At 43.0% G+C, this 24,339-nt stretch overlaps 2 protein-coding genes across 17 annotated transcripts in view; both read left to right on the forward strand.

Annotated features, from left to right (window-relative positions):
- Positions 1–2,855, forward strand: part of lrp5 (low density lipoprotein receptor-related protein 5) — a 42,687-nt gene extending 39,832 nt beyond the window's left edge. For all 3 annotated transcript variants that reach the window (XM_028986269.1, XM_028986271.1, XM_028986270.1), the window contains exons 22-24: positions 1,592–1,734; positions 1,902–1,999; positions 2,135–2,855. In XM_028986269.1, the coding sequence (XP_028842102.1) occupies positions 1,592–1,734; positions 1,902–1,999; positions 2,135–2,396 (503 nt within the window). In that variant the 3' untranslated portion in view covers positions 2,397–2,855. The remainder of the gene's footprint in view (positions 1–1,591; positions 1,735–1,901; positions 2,000–2,134) is intronic.
- A 1,513-nt stretch (positions 2,856–4,368) lies between these two features.
- Positions 4,369–19,614, forward strand: ppp6r3 (protein phosphatase 6, regulatory subunit 3). Of its 14 annotated transcripts, none has more exons than XM_028986070.1 (26): positions 4,826–5,017; positions 6,284–6,446; positions 6,871–7,104; positions 8,207–8,393; positions 8,499–8,636; positions 9,113–9,178; positions 9,259–9,371; positions 10,496–10,609; positions 10,681–10,810; positions 10,957–11,109; positions 11,191–11,346; positions 11,431–11,495; positions 11,649–11,764; positions 11,846–11,931; positions 12,482–12,568; positions 12,807–12,904; positions 13,615–13,669; positions 15,449–15,579; positions 15,655–15,770; positions 16,164–16,353; positions 16,439–16,533; positions 16,616–16,811; positions 17,215–17,232; positions 17,965–18,084; positions 18,232–18,318; positions 18,809–19,614. In XM_028986070.1, exons 3-26 carry the CDS (start codon positions 6,878–6,880, stop codon positions 18,858–18,860), a joined length of 2,796 nt encoding a protein of 931 aa, XP_028841903.1. In that variant the 5' UTR covers positions 4,826–5,017; positions 6,284–6,446; positions 6,871–6,877; the 3' UTR covers positions 18,861–19,614. The 14 variants fall into 14 exon arrangements, with proteins under 14 accessions (XP_028841896.1, XP_028841897.1, XP_028841903.1 ...); XM_028986072.1 differs by having other exon boundaries at positions 12,825–12,904; XM_028986073.1 differs by having other exon boundaries at positions 12,858–12,904.
- The last annotated feature ends 4,725 nt before the right edge of the window (positions 19,615–24,339 follow it).

A 24,339-nucleotide genomic window follows, 5' to 3' on the forward strand; every position in this document is an offset into this window, starting at 1 on the left:
GCATCCTGGATTCTTCTTATCTCTTTCATCCATCATTTCATCCATCAATCTTTTGTTGAATTAAATACATTTTAACTGAATACATACAAACTGCAGGACACACCAAACAGGGCCTGACTTTTTTTTTTTTTGACATGAGACATGCATTATATTGTCATGCATTATAATGTCTCTGGTTGGTTTATTTGTTGGCATCACTGGGGTCAGACGTTTCTTGTAGTTACCACAAGGTTTGCACATATCTCAGAGGGGATTTTGGCCCAGTCCTTTTTGCAGATTCTGTTCAAGCCATTAATATTTTGTGGCTGATGTTTGGCAGCTCAAACCTTCAAGTGGATAGATTGGTTGCTTCTGTGGACGAGTGTCTTTTATACAGTAACGAGTTGAGAAGCTCCCAATGTCAGATCCTTACCTGCATAAATTACAACTGGGAGACAGAAATCTTGCTGATTGATACGATATTAAATACTTATTTCATTCATGAAAATGCAAAAAAAAAAATTTTTGCTTAGTTTTGAATTTTTTTTTCTCACTAACCCTAACATTCCAAATTCTGAAATTCTAAAATGATCATTTTTTTGTGGGCAAACAAATATATTTTTCACTGACTACATCAGTGCCTGCAAGTGTCATTAGTTATGAATAGCCATTGTTCTCAGTTACAGAAGGGACAAAAATCCAAATGTTATAATTTTGTTCAAATCCTCCTAAGATTAAGCAGGCAAAATGCAGAAATCTTATCTGCTTACCACCAAATTAACAGCAACAGTACTTTACAGCTATGGGTTCAAATGAAAGCTTACTGGTCAGTTTGGCTGGTGATAAATGAAGCGGATAATTTAGTTTGTCCCTCTGAAATTACTAAATTTCATATTTGCATACCTGACCAACCACAAATATTATTGAAAATTGAACATTTAATGTAATTTAATGTCTAAACATTTACAAACACACACACATAATTGTGTAAAGTAATACCAGTAATTTAGTTTTACACTTTTGATGTTCCAAACCCTTTAATGCCTGAACACTTTTTTATCTTTATTAGGCCTTTTAACAAAATGTAAAAAAAAAAATGTTTTTTGTTTTGATACTTTGGGCATTCCATATTACAAGTATGTTTTTTGTTTTTTTTGTATAGTATTTCATACTTTGGGCAATAACAGTCTTTGCTTTCATCATCATGCTCTGCATTGGGAGTCCAATTCCGATCTTCCACTTCCACATCATCTGTCTCTACAAGGCCCTCTATGTCACTCAAATTGCCATCAAGCAAGCACAGGACATCTTCAGTAGTGGACTTCATTTTAGCCATCTATAAATTAGCCATCGCATAGACTAAGAATTCATAAATATATCATTATTTGTAGTCACATTTCAATCTGTAAATTGTTTAATTCATTCATCCAAACGACTGTATTGTGGACTATGAAAGGCAAATGTATATCACATCCAGAAAAAATAACCACTAATTTACCACTAAATCTCACTTTATACCAGCTGTATGTGGGAATTGTTGTAGTGCAAAAGGTAGACGACAAGATTCTGATAGTTTCATACAATAAAATGGATCATCTCTCTTTCCGTACAGGCATCTCATGTGGGAAGTCCATCATGAGCTCTGTGAGCCTGATGGACAGCACCAGCAGCGGCGCCCCGCTCTACGACAGAAACCACGTGACTGGGGCGTCCTCTAGCAGCTCCTCCAGCACCAAGGGTGCCTTCTATCCGCAGGTACGGCAGTCTCTTTTTGTGTGACAACAATAATGCTTAAAGGGAAAAGCCTGGGACTAAAAACGCATGTGGCCTATTTAGCATGAGTGCGGCGCTGGCCTCAGGATCCCTTCATAGTGCTGACTGTGCACTCCATAATACCTTTATTAATTTCTCTTTGATTTCAGATCCTCAACCCCCCACCCTCTCCAGCTACAGACCGTTCTCTCTACAATGCAGAGATGTTCTATTCCTCCAACAGCCCCTCCACCACCCGCTCTTACAGGTGAGCGCTGCTTCACTAGACACTCTACACACTTTCATCAGTTCAAATGAATGTTCATGCAGGCCATGCATTTTTTTTTTTTTATGCGGTGACAAGTGATTTTTAGATGATTCATTTCAAACCTTTGACCCCCAGGCCCTACATGATGCGAGGCATGGCCCCACCCACCACACCCTGTAGCACAGACGTTTGCGACAGCGACTACACCACCAGCCGTTGGAAGACTAACAAGTACTACATGGACCTGAACTCAGACTCGGACCCTTACCCCCCGCCCCCCACACCTCGCAGCCAATACATGTCAGCCGAGGAGAGCTGTCCGCCTTCGCCCTCCACCGAGCGCAGCTACTTCCACCTCTGTCCTCCGCCCCCCTCGCCCTGCACAGACTCCTCATGACACCCGGAGGGACGGGGCGGACATGGCCATTGATCTGTAAATAGTTTTTAAGCGATACGAACACATGATTAAAATGCTATTCGAAGCTCGTTGGACACGTGGAGTACAGAGTACAGACAGGAGGGCACCTTCTGAATTCCGAACACGGTTCTTCATACAGCTGGAAACTGGCGAAGGAAAACTCACTCCGCCAGCCAAGTCACTGTGCCAAGCACCACCACAATTCCAACAGACTGTACATATGTGTAATTACGTAAAATAAGGAAATTTTCATTATGGCCACCAAATGTTCATTTGAATAGTTTTATATGTGAATATGAAATGGTCTCAAGCATATGTTTGGTTTTATTCAGTTTACCAAAAGTGTTTATGCTGCTATTGTACATATACCTTCTAAATACATACAGAAATGTTAGACGAAATCCATAGGAAAAGTAAACCGTAGATTTCATAATGAAATTATACAGTTTGATATGTAAAGTTATTAACCATGCATACAGATGTGAATCATGTCACACTTTTGAAGGAGTTCACGTGCATTCGGTTTAAGGAATGATAAGATGATCAGGAGGCCACGACCTTTGGGCGTGACTAGGCCTGAAGCTCCAGAGAGATGACCCAACCTGAGTGACTTTTTCTTTTTCAGTTCACGGCACAGAATGAAGATTTATGGTTCTCCCATGGTTTTAATGCTCCGGACTGGTGGAATCTGAGGCGTTTCCATCCTGACATTGCAAAGAACAAACTGCAGGAAACTGCAACTGAGGAAAGAAACTAAGCTATCGTCTTTTTACGTGTAGTTAATTGAGGGGAAGGTATCGATCCTCATCTACTGTTGTTTTAAAAGGAAACAAGAGGCTGGGTCCATATGAAAGTTTGTGGTCTTGTAGTACACTACGGGTGTCTGGGTGTAGCATATTCAACGGTTCAAATGACCTGTGCCTGTTTCGCCAAAACTAAGCACTTATTTTGTTTAAAGACAGTAATTAAAGAATCATATTTCTGATTTTAGACACATGTACATGTAGGGGGGGAAAGTAGATGTCCCTGTTTTAGCCAGGGCTTTTTTTAGAAACAGTAATGTCCTGTTCCTTGTGCTGCTTTTGGGCTTGACCTGTTTCACAAGATCATACTTCACATTTTCACTAAAATGAATGCTGATGGGAACCCTGACCCTGGTCTGACCGTGAACCCCGTTATTCACGTAAATAATTCTCTCCACAGCGACTTCATCAAGTCACCCCAACCACCTACCATTTACCAACACCATCCATGCTCGGCCCTCTGCCTGACGTGTTTTATATGTTTTATATATTAAAGATTCCATTTTAAGGAATAACGTGATCGTGTGGTCGATTCCTCTCCCGTCGAGACACTTCCACGCAGCCAAGGCGAGCGGCCTGTTCCTACATTTACAGCATTTATCAGACGGCCTTATCCAGAGCGACTTACAATCAGTAGTTACAGGGACAGTCCCCCCCCTGGAGACACTCTGGGTTAAGTGTCTTGCTTAGGGACACAATGGTAGTAAGTGGGATTTGAACCTGGGTCTTCTGGTTCACAGGCGAGTGTGTTACCCACTAGGCCTGTTCCTGAACACCATGGCGTGACGATGGACGAAGGCGACACTCGAATACGTCACATGGATGCTGTCTGCTCGCCACGAAAGTAAGAAAATGAAAGTGACCTGAAGTCGCTCGGTCACCACGTGTCATGTGCTGCCTGCATGATTACATGCTGGTAAATATGGACGCTTTTTGGGGCTAAATGGTTGCAGAGTAAACCACATGTTGAGTTTATATACTGCTTTTCTCCTGGGGCGTTTGATAAAGCCCTTTCCCCCCTCAAAAGTGCGTTTTCAGTCGGCGTTTTCACTCGGCCAATGGCAGCTCGGCGCCGGCGGAGCCGCTGCAGATTGAAGCCCCGCTGCGCCAATCGCGGCGACGCGCTATTGTTGCCGGGGCGTCGGAAATAATTGACGAAAAGCGTGCGAGCGGACCCGTGTCCGCGGAACCCCGCTCCCGTTCCACCGGCGTTCGGTGCGTCGGGTCTCTCTGCCGGGGACGCTGGCGCTGGGCGTGGACCGCATCGCGGAAGCGCAGTCTCACGGTGCGTTCTAAAAGTGGCGTGAAACTAACTCCACATTGGCCTGGATCTGCGTGGGCGGTGCCGGTGGCGGACGGCGTCTGGCTTCGCAGTGGCTACCCCGACACGCGATCTTGACACCGGCAGGAGGTGCGGCCGTGAACGCCGAACGAACGGGTCGCTTAAACTCTCGTCGCAAATACTGCAGTTTTCGTCCGGTTGCACAGAAAACGCCCTACAAACAAGCGGCGCCCGCGGTGATTGGCGCGCCGCGCAGCCAATCGCCGCACGGCTGGGCTTTGATTGACAGGCCGGCAGGCCTTGTGGGGGAAGGGGTCGATAGAAGTTGATAGAGACGCCATCTTGAAAAAGTGCCCTCTAATGGTCTACCTTTTCGCGCCTGTCAGGGTCTGTTGTAAACAGTTTGTTTTCCCCACCGCCGAATATTTCCGTCGCCTCTTTTAGCTGGTTAACATTTTAACACGACGCGCCACCTAACTACATGTCGGGGACTCACTTTATTCCGTGTTTCACCGGTACGTACTGGCTTTGAGCACGCACTTCTGCTTACGGAGTAGCGGGTTAGCCGTTAGCATGTTAGTCGACGGAAGCCACTTCATCCAGACGGCGGCTCGGTTCGGTGCGTCAGGCGCGCTCGTCAGTGCGGACGTTTCGCGATCGCGAACACGCGTCCCCGATCGGCGCCGGCGTAGGTTCCGCGTCGCGGTGTTGTTTACCCGCAACTCTCTCCGACAACAGAGCGGCCCTCTCGGCCACGGCTCTCGCACAGCAAAAGCCGGGTTCGGCCGTCAGCCGACGCCGACGGGCTGTTCCCCCCCGAACCGCCCAAAGCACCCCGCATTCCGCCCGCGTCCCCGTGCTTTATAACGCGCGCTATAACGGCCCGTTGTCCCGAGTGATTAGCCGCTAGCTGGCCTCGGTTAGCCGCCTAGCAGATTAACGTCCGGGGAGCTGCGGGTCGGCGGTTATTCGGTTTTTATCTGCCCGAGAAGGACGCCAGGAACGCCGGGTCCCGGTGCGACTGGCCGCCGCGTTTGTTTTCGCCCCGGACTCCAGGTGCGCCCGGTGTTCGTCCATTATTTATCCGGCCGCGTTTCCCGCAGCCGAAGCCTCGGATCTTTAGGTCGGTGGAGAGATTAACCAGGTTAGCTGGCCGCAGTTGTGGGTAAGTAGAGAATAAATAGACCGGACAGCTTGCCCGTCGGACATCGCCTCAGAGGTGGAAGCCGCGGTTCAGCCAGAAAATGACCATATTTTTTATTGAAATTAATTGTCTTTTATGGGCAACTATTAGTTTTTGATGCAGGGGTCTGTGGAATTTGGAGGCTGGATGCTTTTTCTCGCTCATTGGTGACTTGTCTATACTAGTATCAATACTAGTATTCCCTTCCTCCTCTTTACACGTTATATATCCATTACTGTTGTTTGGAAAGGACAGAAGGGAAGTTTTGTTATTTTCACGTCTGTATTTCCCCTCACAACATATAGACATTGTGATGGGAAACAGCCAAATATTTGCGGTGGTGACCAGATTTTTAAAAAGCAGCCTAAAGATGTTTCAGCACTATTTCTCTTTTCAGGACTTATACTTTATTTTTGTAAAATGTTACATGATACAGATGCATTCTTAATCTTATTATAAGTCATGATCATAAATAAGTTTTTTTCATGGTTTGTTTCTTAATGTTAAAGTACCAGCGTTACTATAATTTACACGCAACAATGGAAAGGGAAATGTCACATTATAATAATCTTTTCAATATGTATGTGCTTTATTAAAGGTGCGTGTTGATTGCTGGGAAGTGGCTGCATGTTTCCCATACTGGAGGATCACCTGCATCTTTGTCTGTCTTCAAGCCTCTAATGGGCCAGAAGTCCTCAAGAGTACAAGCAATCTTTTATTTTTAATCAGAGATTTTACCCTCTGGCCTCTGCACCTCTGAGGTAACCTCAGCCATTTTGGTTTTGCTTGGATCAGTTGAACTTATGATGGAAAATTGTGATGTCCTATCATAGGTTTGTACCTAATGTTCCGTAGTATAAACAGGAAATTTATCGAGACAAGTGATTAGTAGGTTGGAGCATTTACACAAGCGGAATGAGCCTTGTTTGCCTCTTTGTGTCTGAGCTCTTTTTACACCTGCTGTAAATGCACAAGGTTGATTTATCAGCACTTGCACCACATGCTCTCCTATTTCTGACCCTTCAGAGGCACACTAACCCACCATAGCTAAGCTGTCCATCTCTTGCAATGCCAGCACATCTGGTTGGGTGCAGAACAGAAAGCCTTGGAACTTGAATTTAAGGCAGGTGGTTACGTGGATGAAATGAAAAAGAACAATTGTTCTCCACTGTGAAATCTTGGCAGTGGCACGATGTTCTGGAAGTTTGATCTGCATACAACGTCCCACATTGACACACTCCTGGAGAAGGAGGATGTGACGCTGACTGAGGTGATGGATGAGGAGGATGTCCTTCAGGAATGCAAAGCCCAGAATCACAAGCTGGTGGACTTCATACTGCGACCCCAGTGCATGGAGGACCTGGTGGGCTACATCACCCAGGAGCCGAGTGATGACGTCGAGGAGAAACTCAGATACAAGTAAGATCACCAGCACTACTGCTGAACTTCCTTGTTTTCATTAAACAACAACATTAGTCTTTTCTCTATATACAATTTATCTCTCTTCTCCTATTGAGCAGCAATAGAATATTGTTATTTCATCTGTAGTCTGCTTCATCTGCTTGTAGGACCAACCCCCCCAGTTCTTGCAGCAGATCTCTAGATATCAACAATTGTTCTCAAATCAAAAATGATTGCCTGTTTGACTATTATTAGTGAGTTTTGCACTTTTAAATAGTTACTACTGGGACATTGAAAAACCTTTCATTAGTTTCACTACTACCTAAAATCTTTACGCAGTACTGTATATACACAGATATGCCATAACATTATAACCACTTACAAATGAAGTGAATAACATTGATCTTGTTGTAATGGCACCTCGCCGTGGGTGGGATAATTGGCAGCATGTGAATAAATTGCCTTTGGAGTTTTGAGTGTGAAGCAAGCAAATAAATAAATAATGCAGAATTTGAGTAACTTGTGATTGCTAGACAGCTGTGGCATAGTGTCTCCACAGCCTGTGCGATATCACTGTCCAGCAGTTGTCAGGAATGACCAAAAGGGGCTCAAATAAGAAAGAAAACTGTAAACCAGTGACTGGGTCCTGGTTTAGTCAAGGCTCACTGTTCCCATGGGAACCATAGGGTGGCCTGTGTTGTCTACTCTGAAAGAAGAGCTACTCTAGCTTTTAATAAGCTAAATGGTGGTTAGAAGAAGCAACCTGATACTTAAAGCAAAGTTCTTTTGATTGATATGGATGTTGCTTCACTAGTTATACAAGTATACCCCTGAATGGAATCAGAATTCACTGTAGGCAGTGGCCTCTTTCAGAAAGATGAGGAATATTGCCACTGTAAAAATTATTCATCAAATTTGCACCGTCAAGTTGGAATCCAAATCTCAAACCATTTTACCCTCCATGAAATGTGCTGGAAAAAGTCTGATCCATGGAGGCCTCTTTTTCTGGCCAAAGGAACTTAATTTTTCCTTCAGCACTTTCATTAGGCATTACATGGCATGTTTAGTAATTTTGTGTAGGATCCCTCAACCTCTGAATTAATTCATTTGTTTTTCTTAGGTACCCCAACATCTCTTGTGAGCTGCTGACATCTGATGTGGGCCAGATCAATGATCGTCTAGGAGAGGATGAGGGTTTACTGACCAAGCTTTACAGCTTTCTTCAGAATGAGTCCCCCCTCAACCCTTTACTGGCCAGTTTCTTCAGCAAGGTCCTCAGTATCCTCATTGGCCGCAAACCAGAACAGGTGACCACAAAAAAAAAACAGCCGGCTTTGTATTGGCAAACTTTTATACATAATAAAGCAAGGATGATCTTACTGACCATCTCTCTAACCAATGACACCCTCTAGATTGTGGAGTTTCTGCGGAAGCAGGAAGACTTTGTGGATCTGATGATAAAACACATTGGCACCTCAGCCATCATGGACCTGCTGCTTAGGATGCTCACATGCATTGAGCCACAGCAGCTTAGGCAAGATGTTCTCAATGTGAGTTTGACAATGTAACCATATTTCTGTTTTTGATTGTATGTGCAGTAATTCAGTGAGGAGACAGTTAATAAATGTTTAATCAAACATGACTGTAGATCACATTTAACCTATGAAAATGTTCAGGAGAGGGATACTAGTCATGGAATTCCCATCACATCGTTATAAGATTTCTCAGTATTCTGGTTGTATGGGTCCTTCACTAAATTTCTCAGATCTTAAGCCAGTTGAGCTTCAATGGGCTGTGCTGGAAATTCTGTGTTTGCAGAGCATGAGAAGGTTGCTTATTTAGAACATGGTCCATATGATCTAGGCTATTACACACACACACACACACACACACACACACACACACACGTAAAATTGTGCATTAATGAAAACACTTCCGGCAATCCTACTGTGTCTCAGTGAGTAGTCTCAGGGTGGGCAGTTAGCTTGCATCTTACTAAATGTCACCATTTTTGTTATCTTCTCAGTGGTTGAATGGTGAAAAGGTGATCCAGAGGTTAGTGGATATGGTGCAACCTTCCCAGGATGAAGACGTGAGTTTTGTTTGGAATCTTGTTTTCCCCTTTTTACCTTATCTGCTTCTTGAGGGGTGACCAGCTTTGTGTCCCCACAGCGGCACTCCAATGCATCACAGTCCCTGTGTGAGATCATCCGCCTCAGCAGGGATCAGATGTTCCAGGTGCAGGGCTACTGTGAGCCTGACCCTCTACTAACAACACTGGAGAAGTATGTTCCTGAACTCCTCACTCTCTCAGCCTGGCTGAGTGAAGAACCCATTCAGTGTGTTTTTTGATTATACACATTGTAAATACCTTTTAAACAAGGTGTTTACACACACATATATTATACATGTCTAATGTTCTGAATTTTCTGCCTGTCCTAGAGCAGACTGCTAACAGGTACAGGACACTTTTCTGATGTAGTGATACTGTTAGTATCTGATCCACTCTTAGTAGAGTTTTGAGACAAGATGCACAGAGCGTCTACTTACAGAAGGTGTCAGTAGAAGATCACAAATGGGAACTCTGATGAGGACACGTCCACTACCAAACCAAACATGCAGGCATGCTTTAATTTGAGCATTTTGATAGGTGATCATTATATTGGCCAGATTTTGTATAGTAGTTGCATGTTCAGATTTTTTTCCTGTGCTGCCTCTGAAAAGTAGAGCTGGGTTCAGAAATGTTTTCAGCTTGGTGATGTCTGGTTTTGGTTACATCTATTGAGGACTGTTTTTGTGTTTGTCTGAACTGGCCTCACAGCCCAACTGCATTGGGTTAATTCCTCAGATTTTGGAAGTCATCTGAAAATGGTGTCATTTTCTGGAATGAAATCAGACCAAAAAAAAAAAACTGAAATGGGATCAGAACTGATGTGCACAAAATGAGTAGTCAGATGCCTACAAGGCTGCCTTTTTGACATCAGTGCTGAATATTTCTAAGTATTGGTCCTCTTAGATCACAACACCCAGCATGCATGGCAACTCTAGGAAGAACCCATGCAGAGAAGTATTCAGATTTCGGTGTTTCCAGAATCGCATACGAAGCAGCATATAAATTGTGCTTTGTTCATATACATGTATGTAGCACTGTCGCTCACAAGTATAATTGCCAAACCGCCATAATCTGGAGTGACCCTTACAAACTGTGCGCTCAGTATAAGTTATTTTAACCACTCATTTATAATAGACATCCCACATTTTCTTGGACATGCCTGGGAATAAAGCATAGAACTGAAATGTTTATGTAGTCAATGAAGGATTGCCAGCTACTATGGAATTTTAATGCTGGATGGCAGTTGGGTTTTGAAATATGGACATTGTATTTAACATGACATCTTTGAATTTGCAGACAGGAGACATTGGAGCAACTGTTGTCCAATATATTTGACAAAGAAAAGAATGAATCAGCTATTGTCAGTGTCATCCAGATCCTCCTCACACTGTTTGAGACGAGGAGACCAGCGTAAGGTCTTATTTGTCAATTACCAAAAATAACGAAGGTTTACCATTTCTAAAACATTGACTCTACTTCAGTTTTGAGGGTCACTTGGACATCTGTCCACCTGGCATAAACCACCCGTCGTTCTCGGTTAGTCAGAGTGTCCTGGATGCAGTCATGCCCAGACTGAAAGACTTCCACCAGCTTCTCCTGGAGCCTCCCAAGGTCAGTGTAATGATTGAGAGCAGACATCCCCTTTACTGCTGACTTAAATTCAGTACTCTGACTGAGCTGTGGCTAAAACGCTGCCGCTTCAACCGCCGATTATGCAGAGAATAGTTCTGTTCTCAACTGGTGTTCCTTTTGACCAGAAAACCGTGATGAAGACCACCTGGGGAGTGCTTGACCCACCAGTTGGCAGCACTCGGCTGAATGTGGTGCGACTGGTGGCCAGCCTTCTCCAGACCAATACACATATCATCAACATGGAGCTAATCAACCTCAACACTCTAGGAGTCATACTGGTGAGTCAAGGCCCATGAGTACAGGTGCAGCATGCATACATTTTCTGAAGTATCGTATTTTATCTTTGCACTTTCCTCCAGGATATGTATTTTAAATACATATGGAATAACTTCCTACATATACAAGTAGAAATATGCACGGCAATTATCTTAGCTACTCCCCCAACTGAAGGCGAAAACTCTGAAATCAGAGAGCAAGACCAAGAACCCATCAGAGAAAACCACCTAATCAAACATGTAAGCTTCTCTCACTTCTTGAAAATACGTTCAACCTTGAAGCAATGTGCCAGAACTAATCTGCTTGTATTTGGTCTGGTCCAGCTCTTTCAGAAGTGCCAGTTAATACAGAGAATTCTTGACGCGTGGAGCTCCAATGAGAAAGAACAGTAAGCTCCCTCATAACTTGCTTAATGGGTTGAGCCGTTGGTGCCATGCTCTTAAATGCAGTCTGTCAGGGCTCGCCTTTGACTCGTTTTATGGATTTACAGCAATGAATGGGATGTAGTATTGTTGTGAAATTGTGTGTATTTGTGCCACAGGAACGAGGGGGGTCGTCGAAGGGGCTACATGGGACATCTGACCAGAATAGCCAATTCCATAGTGCACAACAGCGACAAGGGGCCTAATGGGGCTCAGATTCAGCAGCTCATTTCAGGTGAGCTGCGTCTGCAGCAACATGATTCAGCACCCGGCTAATGTGTTTACCGTTTCTCACCGTTTTTCTCTTTCCCCGCAGAGCTCCCCGAAGCTGACCGGCAGCGGTGGGAAGCCTTTTCGTCTGGTCAACTAGCTGAAACAAACAAGAAAAACACTGTAGATTTAGTGAGTTTCAAGCTTTATAGTTTTTGACTGTTGTCACAACCCCAGTTGGTGTTGGTTTAAATTACAAATCCAAATTGTGCATTTTTGATATCTTGTCTATTTTAAATGCAAGAAAAAAAAGAAAGAAAAAAAAATAATATATATATATATACACACACACACACACACACACACACACACACACACACACACAAATAAAAGTATTATTTAATTATTAATTAGCCAGCATTTCAATTAGATTCAAAATATGCTTTCACTCTTTAGGTTTATTGTAGTCAACAGTGTTTCAAAGTCCTCAGCGGCTGATTTTAAAATCATCTCAGATTTGGTCCTTAAGGCTTCGTGTTACCTACCAACTTTTATTTCTGCGTGGATAAACGGTATTTACAATGCTGTTTAGATACGGACTACAATCATGGTGCACACACCAGAAATTGATCTTAATTGCACCAGTCTGAACTGATTTTTGTTTTTTTTTTATTAATGTCCTTCATTTTTGGCATTTACAATTGGTCTCTCAGCTGTAACTTTAGCCTCTGTGTATTTGCAGGTTAACACGCACCATATTCACTCGTCCAGTGATGATGAGGTTGATTTTAAGGATGGTGGATTCCACCAGGATTCCTCCCTTCAACAAGTAAGTCTGTAACTGGAGGAACGTTGCTTTTCAGAAACATGTTGACCCTAACTGTTTTTTCTTATCTATTTACTTGTGATGTGTACACTTCTTAACCTGTCTGTCTGAGTTTCATTTTTTTATTTGTATGGTAACTTTGTTTTATTCCATAGCAAGTTTGTCATTTATATATGAAATGTAAAAAAGCTTGTTCATAGTGTCAAGATTATATCATTATCATTGGTCCTGGGTTTGCCAGGCCTTTTCTGATTATCAGATGCAACAAATGACGTCCAATTTTATTGAGCAGTTTGGCTTCAATGATGAAGAGTTTGCCGATCAGGATGATGTCGTGGAGTGAGTACTCATCACGCATGAAATCCCCTGCCTCACTTCTGTTTTTCCTTTTTCTAATAACCCATACCCCCTCTCACACAGGCTGAATTGTGTAGTCCTTCATTTTTAACCTTTGTTGGGGGTGTGCCTGACACATCATACACCACAGGCAAGAAGTTTGGGCCCACCCTTGGCATTTGCCAAAAAAACAAAAACGTATAATTGATATTTATTGCGAAATATGTCAATACTTAAATGTAACTGGTTTTGAATATTTGATCTGCAGTAACACATTATTCAGCTCACACTGTTGGTTGTCTCGTGTAGTGCATTGACTTTCACTTTGTATGACTGAAAAGGTCCTGCGAGTTATTTATTTTAATTAAAATTCAAGTTAGTTTTTCTCCTGGTCCTAAGAGTTTCAAATGTTTTCTTGTAATAATATTTTGATAGAAGGTGAGTCCAAACTTCTGGCCTGAAGTGGGGGTAATTTCTGCTGGTGTGACAAGCATTGTGTGTTTGCACCACAAGGCACAGTTTAAGTGACTCTCATACCACACCACTCTGCTTTCTGGTTATTGTAGTTCTGGATGAGGTTTTCAAGGGGGGTGCAAATGGGGCATAGCGGGATATGGGTGGAGTTTCTGCCTGGTCTTTCAATGTAAATGGTTGATCATTGACTAATGAATTTTTCAATTTAATAATTTCTTGTTCTCTTTTTAATGTTGCAGTATTCCCTTTGATAGAATATCAGACATCAACTTTTCCTTGAATTCAAACGAAAGTGTAAGTACTCTGACTTTGAGAAGATTGACATTTTCCTTTCTGTGTTTTTGTTAAAATTGAATTTACTAATAAGGTGCTATAGAATATAAAGTGTTATGTTGTATGAACGTGGAACTTGGGAACTGTCTGAACATGTCACCTTCAAATGAGATGAGAACTCTGTAGATTTAAGCATTTAAAATGGACTGGGAGAGGATAAGGAAATAATTACTCAATCCCAGTCCATTGCTGGCAATGGTTAATAAACCACTTATTACATTGAATCCCAACATTTTTTTATATTAAGCCAAGTCAGGGGTCGGCAAAAAAAGCTCAGGGGCCTCATGTACCATTTAAAATTTGTGCAACGTTCCTGGCCAGCATCAGATGAAGACATATCAGACATAAACATAAAAGGCATTACATTTTACCTCACAAAACCCGTCTTGTTTGGGTGAAGATGTTCTGCATCTACTGCGCCACCTGGTGGAACGGCAGGCATTACAGGATGAGTTCAAATGAGAGCAGTCATAATTTTGACATTAGTTCAGCAGTTCTATACCTTAGAATCTTAATCAGACTGGATCAAAAAGACCACTTGGCCGGATGTGGCCCACGGGCTGTAGTTTGTCTACTCCTGCTCTAGGAACTGTGTGTAATAGAGAACAAAGGGAGCGGTAACTAGTGAAGTTGTGAAAGGATAGGTGTGAGTTCTCTGGCTGTGAAGTTCTGAATGTCCTGTAGTTTTGGTATAGATTCCATTGAAAAGGAATTGTTAAATGACTGAAGGTTTGGATTGTCGATTTAATTAAAGTCAGGCCACTCCAAAGCCCCTAGATTCCTGAAGCAGGCTTGGCAAATGTATCATCAATCACAATATGGACGTTTGATGGCATGGAAAGTAGGGAGCATGTCTATATTTCTGTTGATTAAAACAAGATGAGATGTTTTTCCCTTTCATTTAAATATCACTTTATGTTTCCTGTATTGCTTATCCAGTCGCACCGATGGTGTCGCAACATTAATTAGATTTCAGAGGAGAAAATGACAAAGCGATCTTTAGACACACTTTTTTTTTTTTACAATGAAGTGGGAAAGAAAACCGAATGTGTGAAAATCATGTAATAAATCAGAGCATCTTCTATGTTTAAAGAATACTCTACATTCATTCCAGTCACTCATGAATTTTGAACATTTTATTCATTTTCCTCTTGGTTTGGTTCAGTAGTAGTTATAGAAATAAATAGAATAGAGTGTTAAAATAGAATAAGGCTAGTAGTAAGGCCCTAATCTGAAGTAATGAATAATGTTAAAACGGGATTCAGTTCATGTATGGCTAATGGCTATGGCACCTAATCACCTGGGTAATACCATAAAGAAATTTCATCCTAAATATAGCATTATGTGGAATTTTGAAAAATTGAAGTGATTGTCATTGCAAAACCATCACCCTTGGTGAGCAGTGGGCAGCCATGACAGATGCCCAGGGAGCAGTGTGTGGGGACGGTGCTTTGCTCAGTGGCACTTTGACTGATCGGGATTCGAACCAGCAACCTTATGATTACGGGGCCGTTTCCTTAACCGCTAGGCCACCACTGCCCCTTAAAGAGACTGGAGTTTTAATCCAGCGCCTTAGACCGCTCGGACAGACTACAATTTAACCTGTCAAAAAGTCCAATTCCATGCTCATGGAATTTAGGTATTTAGTATTTAGGATGGTATTTAGGATGGTATTTACTCTACGTAGCTTTTTTTTTTTTTTTTTAACTCCTATGCTAATCAATTTTATTCATCCCACAGGCAAATATAGCTCTTTTTGAAGCCTGCTGTAAGGAGAAGATCCAGCAGTTTGAGGACACTGGCTCCGATGAGGAGGACATTTGGGACGAGAAAGATGTCACTTTCGCACCAGAAGCACAGCGTCGTCCCCGGTACCCAGATTGACCCTAACCATGGTTCGGTCCAGTTGATGAGCAATGACTGACCTGAACTACTCTCTCACTCAGGAGCTCCGGCAGTACTGATAGTGAGGAGAGCACAGATTCAGAAGAGGAGGATGGCAAGCGCGACCCGTTTGAGGCCAGCAGTGCCACGCCTGATGACCGGATGGAAGTTGACACTGGTGAGCGTAATGTGTATTTAGGTTTTGAGGTGGACATTGTGGTTCCTAATTGCTGGAACAACCGTCAAAAGTGCAGTCAGCGGGGTGGTAGTAGCCTAGCGGCTAACACTCGACTATGAACCAGAAGGCTACAAAGTTACGGGTTCAAACCCCACTTACTATTGTCTCTGAACAAGACAGAGAGTCTCCAGTGGGGGACTGTCCCTGTAACTACTGATTGTAAGTCACTCTGGATAAGGGCGTCTGATGAATGCCAGAAATGTAATATGTTATATAAAGTCAAATTAAGCATTACCGCATTATTACTGTACATGTTGTTACCCTCCTTGCTGGGGTCCTGTTAATTGAGCAACGAGGAGATGTGTAAAGCACCCCGTGTGCTCTGTGTTGTAGGTCCTGTGTGGACTGCGAACTTTGATGAAATCCCTATGGATACAGGCGGCTCCACCAGTGCAGGCGCAGCAGCTGCCTCCCCCTCCTCTTCTTCTGCCACCATGTCTGACTCGGCAGGCTGGAGCTCTGGTACCGCTGCCCCTAACGCTCAGTCCGGCTGGGCCGACTTCTCCGGCTTCTCAGCACCCAGGTGGGCTCTACAGCGTGTCTAGCGTTAGCGAGATCCGCATATTCACCAAAATTCTTACTTTGTGTCCTCTGTCTCATTCCCTCAGCCCCAAAGACCCTCTGAGGAGCAGCTCTCCTGTAGCCATGGAGACCAGTGTAGATGCGGACCCGCTTGGTGTGAACGCACCCATGCTATCCGAAGGTTGGTCCATAACGTCAGTTCGGATGCTCCGTTCTATTGGTCCACATCTGCCATACGTGAGCCGGTCCGCCCGCTGTTTCAGGTGCAGATCAGTGGCCTGGGGAGGCATCTGCCTCGCCCGTTTCCCCTCCTGCCAAGGCGGCCGTGGGCAGCAGCGGCTCAGACGCCGAGGAGGAGGTGGCAGGCGACCGGATCACGGAGACGGTCACTAATGGCTCCATGAAGGAGACTCTCAGCCTTACTGTAGATGCCAAAACCGAAACTGCTGTTTTCAAAAGGTAAGCATGGGAAGGAGGGATGCAGTTTCCACTCTTGCTTTTTCTCTCTCTTCCTCTCTCTCTCTCTCTCTCTCTCTCTCTCTTTCACTTTCAATATCACGAGCTTCCCCCCTTTCCTGTCTACACACGTCACTGTGCATGTGTGGCCTGTCTTTTCAGTCCTCAGCCCAATTGTCCTGCGCTCAGGCGGCGCCAATGCCCATCTAAAACCCCCGAGATGACCACGTGGTCATTCTGTGTATTCTGTATTTCATGAGAGAGAAAGAGAGAGTATGAGAAAGTGCCCTTCACAATATGATGATGATTATGATGATGATGATGATGATTTTTTTTAAATCAATAATTTTACAGCACTTACAATATGAGCTTCCTCTTTCTCTTTGGCGTGCGTGTGTGGCTTCAGAGTGTTGAAATCTTATCGGTATGTACAGCCAATTGGAGGGCAAATGTCTGCCATGTCTTGTTTTTTTTTACGTCAGCCACTATTGTGTATATTTTTGTTGTACCATTTTGTTTCAGTCGGTCTCCATCTTCATTTGCATGTTGTTGGAAAAGTTGTCTGTTGCCAGAAATGGCCATGGGCCTCGAGCTGCAGCCATTTCTAATCCCATTTGTCCATTTGTCTTCCTCTCGTCTGCTCTCCCTGTAGGGTATGGGTTCAGTTAATGGGAAGGGTCTTACGTTTGTAAGTTAACATCAATGCATGATGTCTTATGCGGCTTTTTATAATAGGCAATGAACACACAGTATGTTTTTTGTTTTTTTGTTTTTTGCCAAGAATTAAAGCCACTTTTCAAATGTTTGCTTTATTTCTCCTGACTGAAAAGCAAGACAGGATGGCTGGCATGTGGTCATTTAGTGATGCTTTGTCATCTCAAACAGCCGAAACAAGAACCAGCTCATCTTCCCTCCAATTCCTGTAATCCATTTATCAAGGTTCTAAGTCATCCCTCTGCTACTCTGCTCCTGCATCTCTGCCGCTTGCATCTTGTTTTATTCCAGCCAGCCACATCTCAACACCATTTCTGTTGATCCCATCTTGCCTTCAGTGTGGTCTGTCTCTTTATTTGCATGTCTGTGTTGGGCTGAAGTGTTTGGGCTCTAGTTGTGTCCCGTATCACGACGGACGTCTTCTGTTCTCTTCCTGCTGTAGTAAGGAGGAGAAGCTACCTACCTCTGAAGATGCATCTGTCAAGTGTGCCGCAGGAGAAGACGGCGCTGAGAAGAGTGCGTGTGCATCTCCTCAGCATGCTAGCAACTGTCAGAAAGCAGAGTAAGTCCTGGCCTGGGGTTTTACTTGCATTATTTAATGCATCATCATAAATACAAATGACGACTGCTACTAATGTACAAACTTTGCATTGGTCATCTTTGATATGTCTTCCTTTACCACTGATTCAGTCATTTCTTTTCTGTACAGGTCAAAGCACTTAAAAGAGAAAGTAAAAGGTCCAAGTGATTCACTCAATGGTCCTCTTGAAGAAGTGACAGCCATGGAAGAAACCAAGTAAGTCTTCTAACCTGCAGCAACGTGTTCCTGTTTTTAAATCATATGCCCGAACCGAAAATGCAAATTACACCCTGAACTTGTCAAAGTTAATGCTAAAAAATATGCTAATGCTAAAATTGCTTGTGATTCTTTTGATAAGTTTTGGTATCTGCTGCTCTATTTCTAATCTGTGTAAAACCTATTTAGCCTTAATGGATCATTATCTTTCCAAAAGTTTAATGTAAAACAGGGTTACTTGAGTTCGAACTGCTCGGTGATGGTTTGGAGGCTCAGATTTCTCTGATTCAGTGTCTATTCAGCAGTTTCACATGAGAGAAACCAACGTGCTGATTTATGCAGTCCTGACTTTAATGAATTGCTTTCTACCATTTTGAAAATAGTTAGGTGGAATTGGTATAAACCATATATTTTGTCATAGCTGCGTGATGGTTAATAATTCTCAATAAAGAGATGAATTGCACATACCTTGTTTGTCTGGTTTCCACAGAACCGAGCAGCTTGTATCCCCAGCTGAGGCAGCGGTGAACGGGCCAGCGTGAGGCGGGCGGCGCCATGCTGTTCTGCTCCTGTAATGCCTGCACTCTCTACTAGGGGGCACCAGGAGGGTGCTGCACCAGATCTGCAGAAGCTGATGCCTCCAACCTCCCACACCTTTACCCACCTTCACCAGAACAGGACCAGCAATATTCACTTGAGACAGTTGTACAGAGAGTCTGAACTGTATGAAGAGAAACATACTCTAATGACCTTTCCCCCCCCCTCCTCCATTTGTTTATACTGTTGTTCTTATGAGGTGATCTGTCTGATATCTTGCCACTCAAAAGTTAAAAGTAATGTTGCTATAGATAAGAAATGATTGTATGAATAAAACTATTTTATAAAAAGAAAAATGTACACAGAAGCAGAAGATTAACTAAAACATACCAATTGGAACACGTAGTGTGACCAAATAAGACGTTTTTGATAGGATTTTCCTCTTGCAAAAAAATTTAATTTGAGAGTAAAAGCAACAGCTACCATGAAATGTTTATTGGCAACTTTTGTTGGTGTCTGTTGGTTTGTTGCTAGGGAAACAACGTAAATTTTACATACACAAATTTATTTTGCCACAGGTATTATTTGTACATGTTTCTTGTATCCTTTCAACAGGAGCTAAATTTTAAGAGAAATGTTTGGTATAGTTTTTAAACTTTAATTTATTATGAAGAGGTAGTTCTAATGTTCTGTTTCTAAGAATCGCACAGATGTTCGCTCATCTTCTGTTTTACGACATTAAAATCTACGAAAACCCCACCTCCCCAAGGAAAAGGTCGTACTGGATGGTCTCAAGTTGCTTGTAGGCACAGACTGAAGGGTTCTGGGAAGTCGTTCTGGCCAAACCGAAGCTGACCTCTTAACCTGTGGCCGTCATTGGGGAGGAAACGCACGTTCCTGATGATTCAGTCTCATAATTCAGGCATTTAGTTTTTTTTTTTGTTTTGTTTTTTTCTCCTTTCCGTTTTTATATTAATAAAAAGGTATCTTACTGCAATGAAGGAAGAAAAGCTCCCTTCTTTATGCTTGTTTTATGTGCCTGTGCTTTGTTTGATTAATGTCGGGCCTTTAGTATGTGAGCAGATGAGTGACCTCCTGTTAACGGTGCCAGAATGAACCCCACCCTGAGGTGTCATTTTTATTTGGACATGCAAATCTTACATGGATGTGCCTTCTCCATTCATTTTTATTTTAACAGCCGAGTATGGCAGTGAAATCCCATATTTAGTTTGTGCTGAGCTTCTGCAGGGCCTTGTGATTCCTTCATTTCTTTCAACGCTGAAGGCCTCTTTTCTAAATTCTGGAAAGGAAAGTATGAGGCAAAGAACTTTTACTATCAAAAGTAGTTTGTAGAAGAAGTTGAAATGTTATGAATATTGAAAATGGGAGACATCCCACTGGTCAGATGAATGACATGCACATTTATAATCCGAGCAGAGGGACAGTAAAGTGACTGTTGATATCCAGGCGCTCCTGCACCTCATGACCAGCAGGTGTCAGTGTTTCAGCAGGAAGGTTCCTGATGATGGAAGCAGGGAAAAGGTTGGAAGGTGCCGAGTTGCTGACTATGGCCATATTGTGATACTAGAGGACTGGATCAAAGCATCTCAGGTCACACCACAGCAGGTGGACCAAGGATCTCACTACCCAGATTTTATCCATGACATTTAAAAGCAAAAGATACCCCATAAGACAGGATAAGATTATGACCAAGTATATAATTATGTTGAAGGAGAGATCTCCTCAAAAGACCTCTAAAGATTGCAATACAGTTCAGATCTCACTGACTGGAAGTCAGCAAACATAAAAATCAGCATGAGGTCATGTAATGGGACAGTTTTCTATAATGAAGACTTCATCTTAGGACGATGCACACATATGAAAAGGAAGCGAGACTTCTCTAGTAAAACTAAGCAACTTCTTCTTGTCCAACATGCTTTGGAATGGTAATGAAGCAGAACTAGTGTTCACCAAAAGCAGATGAATCAGAAGCCTTGTGACACATGAAAGAAGTAATTCTGTGTGAATCATGGTTGGTTTGACCTTTGATGGCTTCTTTTTTAAAAAAATCAATATGAAACCATGCAAATATATATAAGGAAAGAAACTCTGTGACACATGAAGTACGTCAGTCTGTGCATCACTGTTAGTTTAACCTCTTAAGGTCAAAGAGTAAAAAGCTATATATATTTATTTGATTGTTTTTTTATGTTTTACACATTAAACAATTCTTATGAATTACGTCTGTAAACATCACACTTGGTCCTGCCCTGATAATATCAATCACTGCAATCACTTTGATATGTCAAATATTTCACATATCGAATGTAAAACTAATGAATTGTGGAGCGTCCGCGTGCTTCTCCCTCCCTCTAATACGCCGTTTCCTGTGGTGGGGAAGGGGCTAACAAGCCTGGAATTACATTTGTGGAGCGCGCCAGGAAGACACAAAGAAGATCGGTCCAATGACATTATCATTTCTAGCAATAAATGATGATTACATGTCAACTCTGAGACATGAACAGACAGAACTGCGGACTGACAGGTCCAGGCTGATGACAGTCGCATGGAAGCCAGTAGAGATGAGCAGGATCAGGATGGATTTTTGTTAGTATCTAGCTCCCTTGGTGTGGGTTTGGGTGCATTTCTTGGATCCCTGCAGAAGCCCTGTTGTGCTCGGATGCAGGTCTGCTGCCGTGTTAGACTGAGAGGGACTCTGATCCAGTGCACCATCCCCATATTTTCCTGTGTGCAATATGTGTATATTTACCCACTCTGCACATATGTAAAATCTCAGAAATATATCTTTTATGGATATACCGACAATTTTTTTTTCATTTTTTATATTTACAACTCACACTCACTGTTTTTTCTTTTCTATGACTATTTATTTGCTTATTTGTACATTGAAACCATTTATATTATACAGTCGTATACACACAAACATGTGATTGTTCTTTAATCATTGTGAGACACTGCAGCACAGCACATGGAGACACAACAAAATGTGTCCTCTGTATTTAACCATATCCCCTGGGTGAGCAGTGGGCAGCCATGACAGGCGCCCAGGGAGCAGTGTGTGGGGACGTTGCTTTTCTCGGTGGCACCTCGGTGGCACCTTGACAGTCCGCCCGGAACACCTTCACTGACGTACAGAAGAATACTTCAGCCACTACACTTTCTTGCTTGCAGCTGCTGTCAAACATATAAAAGTTAGTCTGGGTGTTTAATGCGCCTGGCCGTACACAACTGCCATTCCACTGGGACCCGCTGCAGGGATCACTTGACAGCTTTTATGCCCATTAAACTAATAAGTCCATATCGTTAGTATGGGGTGCAATGCCGTGCGTTCAGAGCAAAAGTTCCCCTGTTAATAAATAAAGTACATTAAAGTCAGAGGGCAGGCGTCACGTGGAGCAGGAGTGACGGCTCCAGTCTAGTGGAAAGCCTGGGTGGGTAAAGTGTGTGAGGGTGAGATGGGAGGCGGCTGTTTAGTGACCTTGCTGTGACCTTGTTTAGAGTGTGTGCACTGTTGTTGTGTAGCCTCTGTTGTCTATTTCCAAAGTTCCTGTTTTAATTATTTAAAGGATCTAGATGATATTAATGTTTCTACGCTTTTGACTTTTGATTTAAACAGTTTACAGCATTTCGCCATTTAACAAAGCACTAATAATTTTGTCCATTTCTTCTAGCTGCATTAATGCTTCTGTGGTGGCTCAGTATAAAACATAAAATATAACACATGAATTGATCAGGAATCGACCACGCAGCAAAAATTCACTTCATCAAGAAACTTTCTACTGTCTATTCTGCAAAATGTGGATAATAATAAAAATCGTAACTCACTGAGCAGTATTTTTTGCCCTGAGGGCATGTCCACGGGAGCCACTCCCCTTTCACAGGTGTCAATTACAACTAAGTGCTTATAAAAATGTAATGTTCAACTGAATTGAGCTAAACACTGCGGTTCTGAAAAAATGAAACGTCCTTCAGTGGGGCAATAGTGGCGCAGCGGTTAAGGAAGCGGCCCCGTAATCAGAAGGTTGCCGGTTCGAATCCTGATCCGCCAAGGTGCTACTGAGCAACACACTGCTCAACACACTGCCCATACACACTGCTCCCCGGGCGCCTGTCATGGCTGCCCACTGCTCACTCAGGGTGATGGGTTAAATGCAGAGGACAAATTTCACTGTGTGCACACTGTGCTGTGCTGCTGTGTATCACATGTGACAATCATGGTTGATAAGAACCGCCATATCCATGATACCTAAAGGTAAGCAGGACATTTTTGTGGAAAACAAACACATTTCCAGATTTATTTACTCGATGCAACCTATAAAATCCAAGTTAAAAATATTTTCTAATATTTTCAAAACCATTCATTTGCACCAGGTCCTGCTGCAGAGAAACATTGGATTTCCACAAGTTGAATTGTTTGGTATTGAGGCAAAATTGTACAGCACTTGTGAAATTGTCAGATGCAGACAATAACCAGTCTTCGCCTTAAAATCCTAACTGTTGGCTGTTGGCCTCTTATCTTCCTCTCTTCCATCCAGAGCTTGTACTTCCAAACCCCTGCCAGCTCTCTGTAAGAGCTACTGGGGATAAAGCTGTGTGGCTAACAACACGAGGGCCAACAACAGGGAGAACATAAACAAACCCGGCGGCGTGTGCCGATTGCCACTAATCACCTAAGTTGCAGGGTCCACATAAAATGTTGCAACCTTGATGGGCTTCTCAACAAGTCCTTTTTACCCGTCCTGCTGTCATGCCGACTGGCGCCAGGTGCGTCTCCAGGTGCACCCAGTTGGGACAGTGACCATCTCCTGTATTATGAGATCTATCCCTGAGATCTTTTGAAAGTGACTTTCAGTTGCACTACTGGGAATGCATGGAAACAGCTATTTAGAGTAAGTGAAGGTGAAGTCATTGTCACTGTGAAACACTGGAGCACAGCACACGGTGACGCAACGAAATGTGTCCTCTGCTTTTAACCATCACCCTTGGTGAGCAGTGGGCAGCCATGACAGGCGCCCGGGGAGCAGTGTGTGGGGACGGCGCTTTGCTCAGTGGCACCTTGGCAGATTGAGGTCCGTTTGCTTAGCCGCTGGCCACCACTGCCCCACATGACAGGTGGAAGCCAGTAACCCCAGAGTTCAATAGAAAAGGTGCTGAAGTGAAACATCTTATTTATTAACCTCATTATTTCTAGTGTTCTTCTTAATTTCTCAATTCAGCTGTAAAAATCTTTTCTGCACCTTGTGCATGTCACCCATAAAGCAGCCCTATTGACATGCTGATTCTCTGTATTGACAAAATCAGCATGTGGATGTTGCATCATTTCTAGCAAATGAACAGAGATAACAGAGACACTGTGGTGTTGATTATTGGAGGAAGGGTCCGGGGAGAGAAGCTGCACACAAAGTTGAGATCTCTGGCACAAACCTCTAAGCCACCAGTAAAAAAAAGATAAGATAAGATCAA

The sequence above is a fragment of the Denticeps clupeoides genome, chromosome 7, assembly GCF_900700375.1.
Source record: "Denticeps clupeoides chromosome 7, fDenClu1.1, whole genome shotgun sequence".
Lineage (NCBI taxonomy): Eukaryota > Metazoa > Chordata > Actinopteri > Clupeiformes > Denticipitidae > Denticeps > Denticeps clupeoides.

Coding starts and splice junctions, on each gene's coding strand:
- ppp6r3 (XM_028986063.1), top strand. CDS start 6,878: ATGTTCTGGAAGTTTGATCTGCATACAACGTCCCACATTGACACACTC. Junction 8,394..8,498: donor TTGGCCGCAAACCAGAACAG/GTGACCACAAAA, acceptor GACACCCTCTAG/ATTGTGGAGTTTCTGCGGAA. Junction 12,569..12,806: donor AGGATTCCTCCCTTCAACAA/GTAAGTCTGTAA, acceptor TGGGTTTGCCAG/GCCTTTTCTGATTATCAGAT.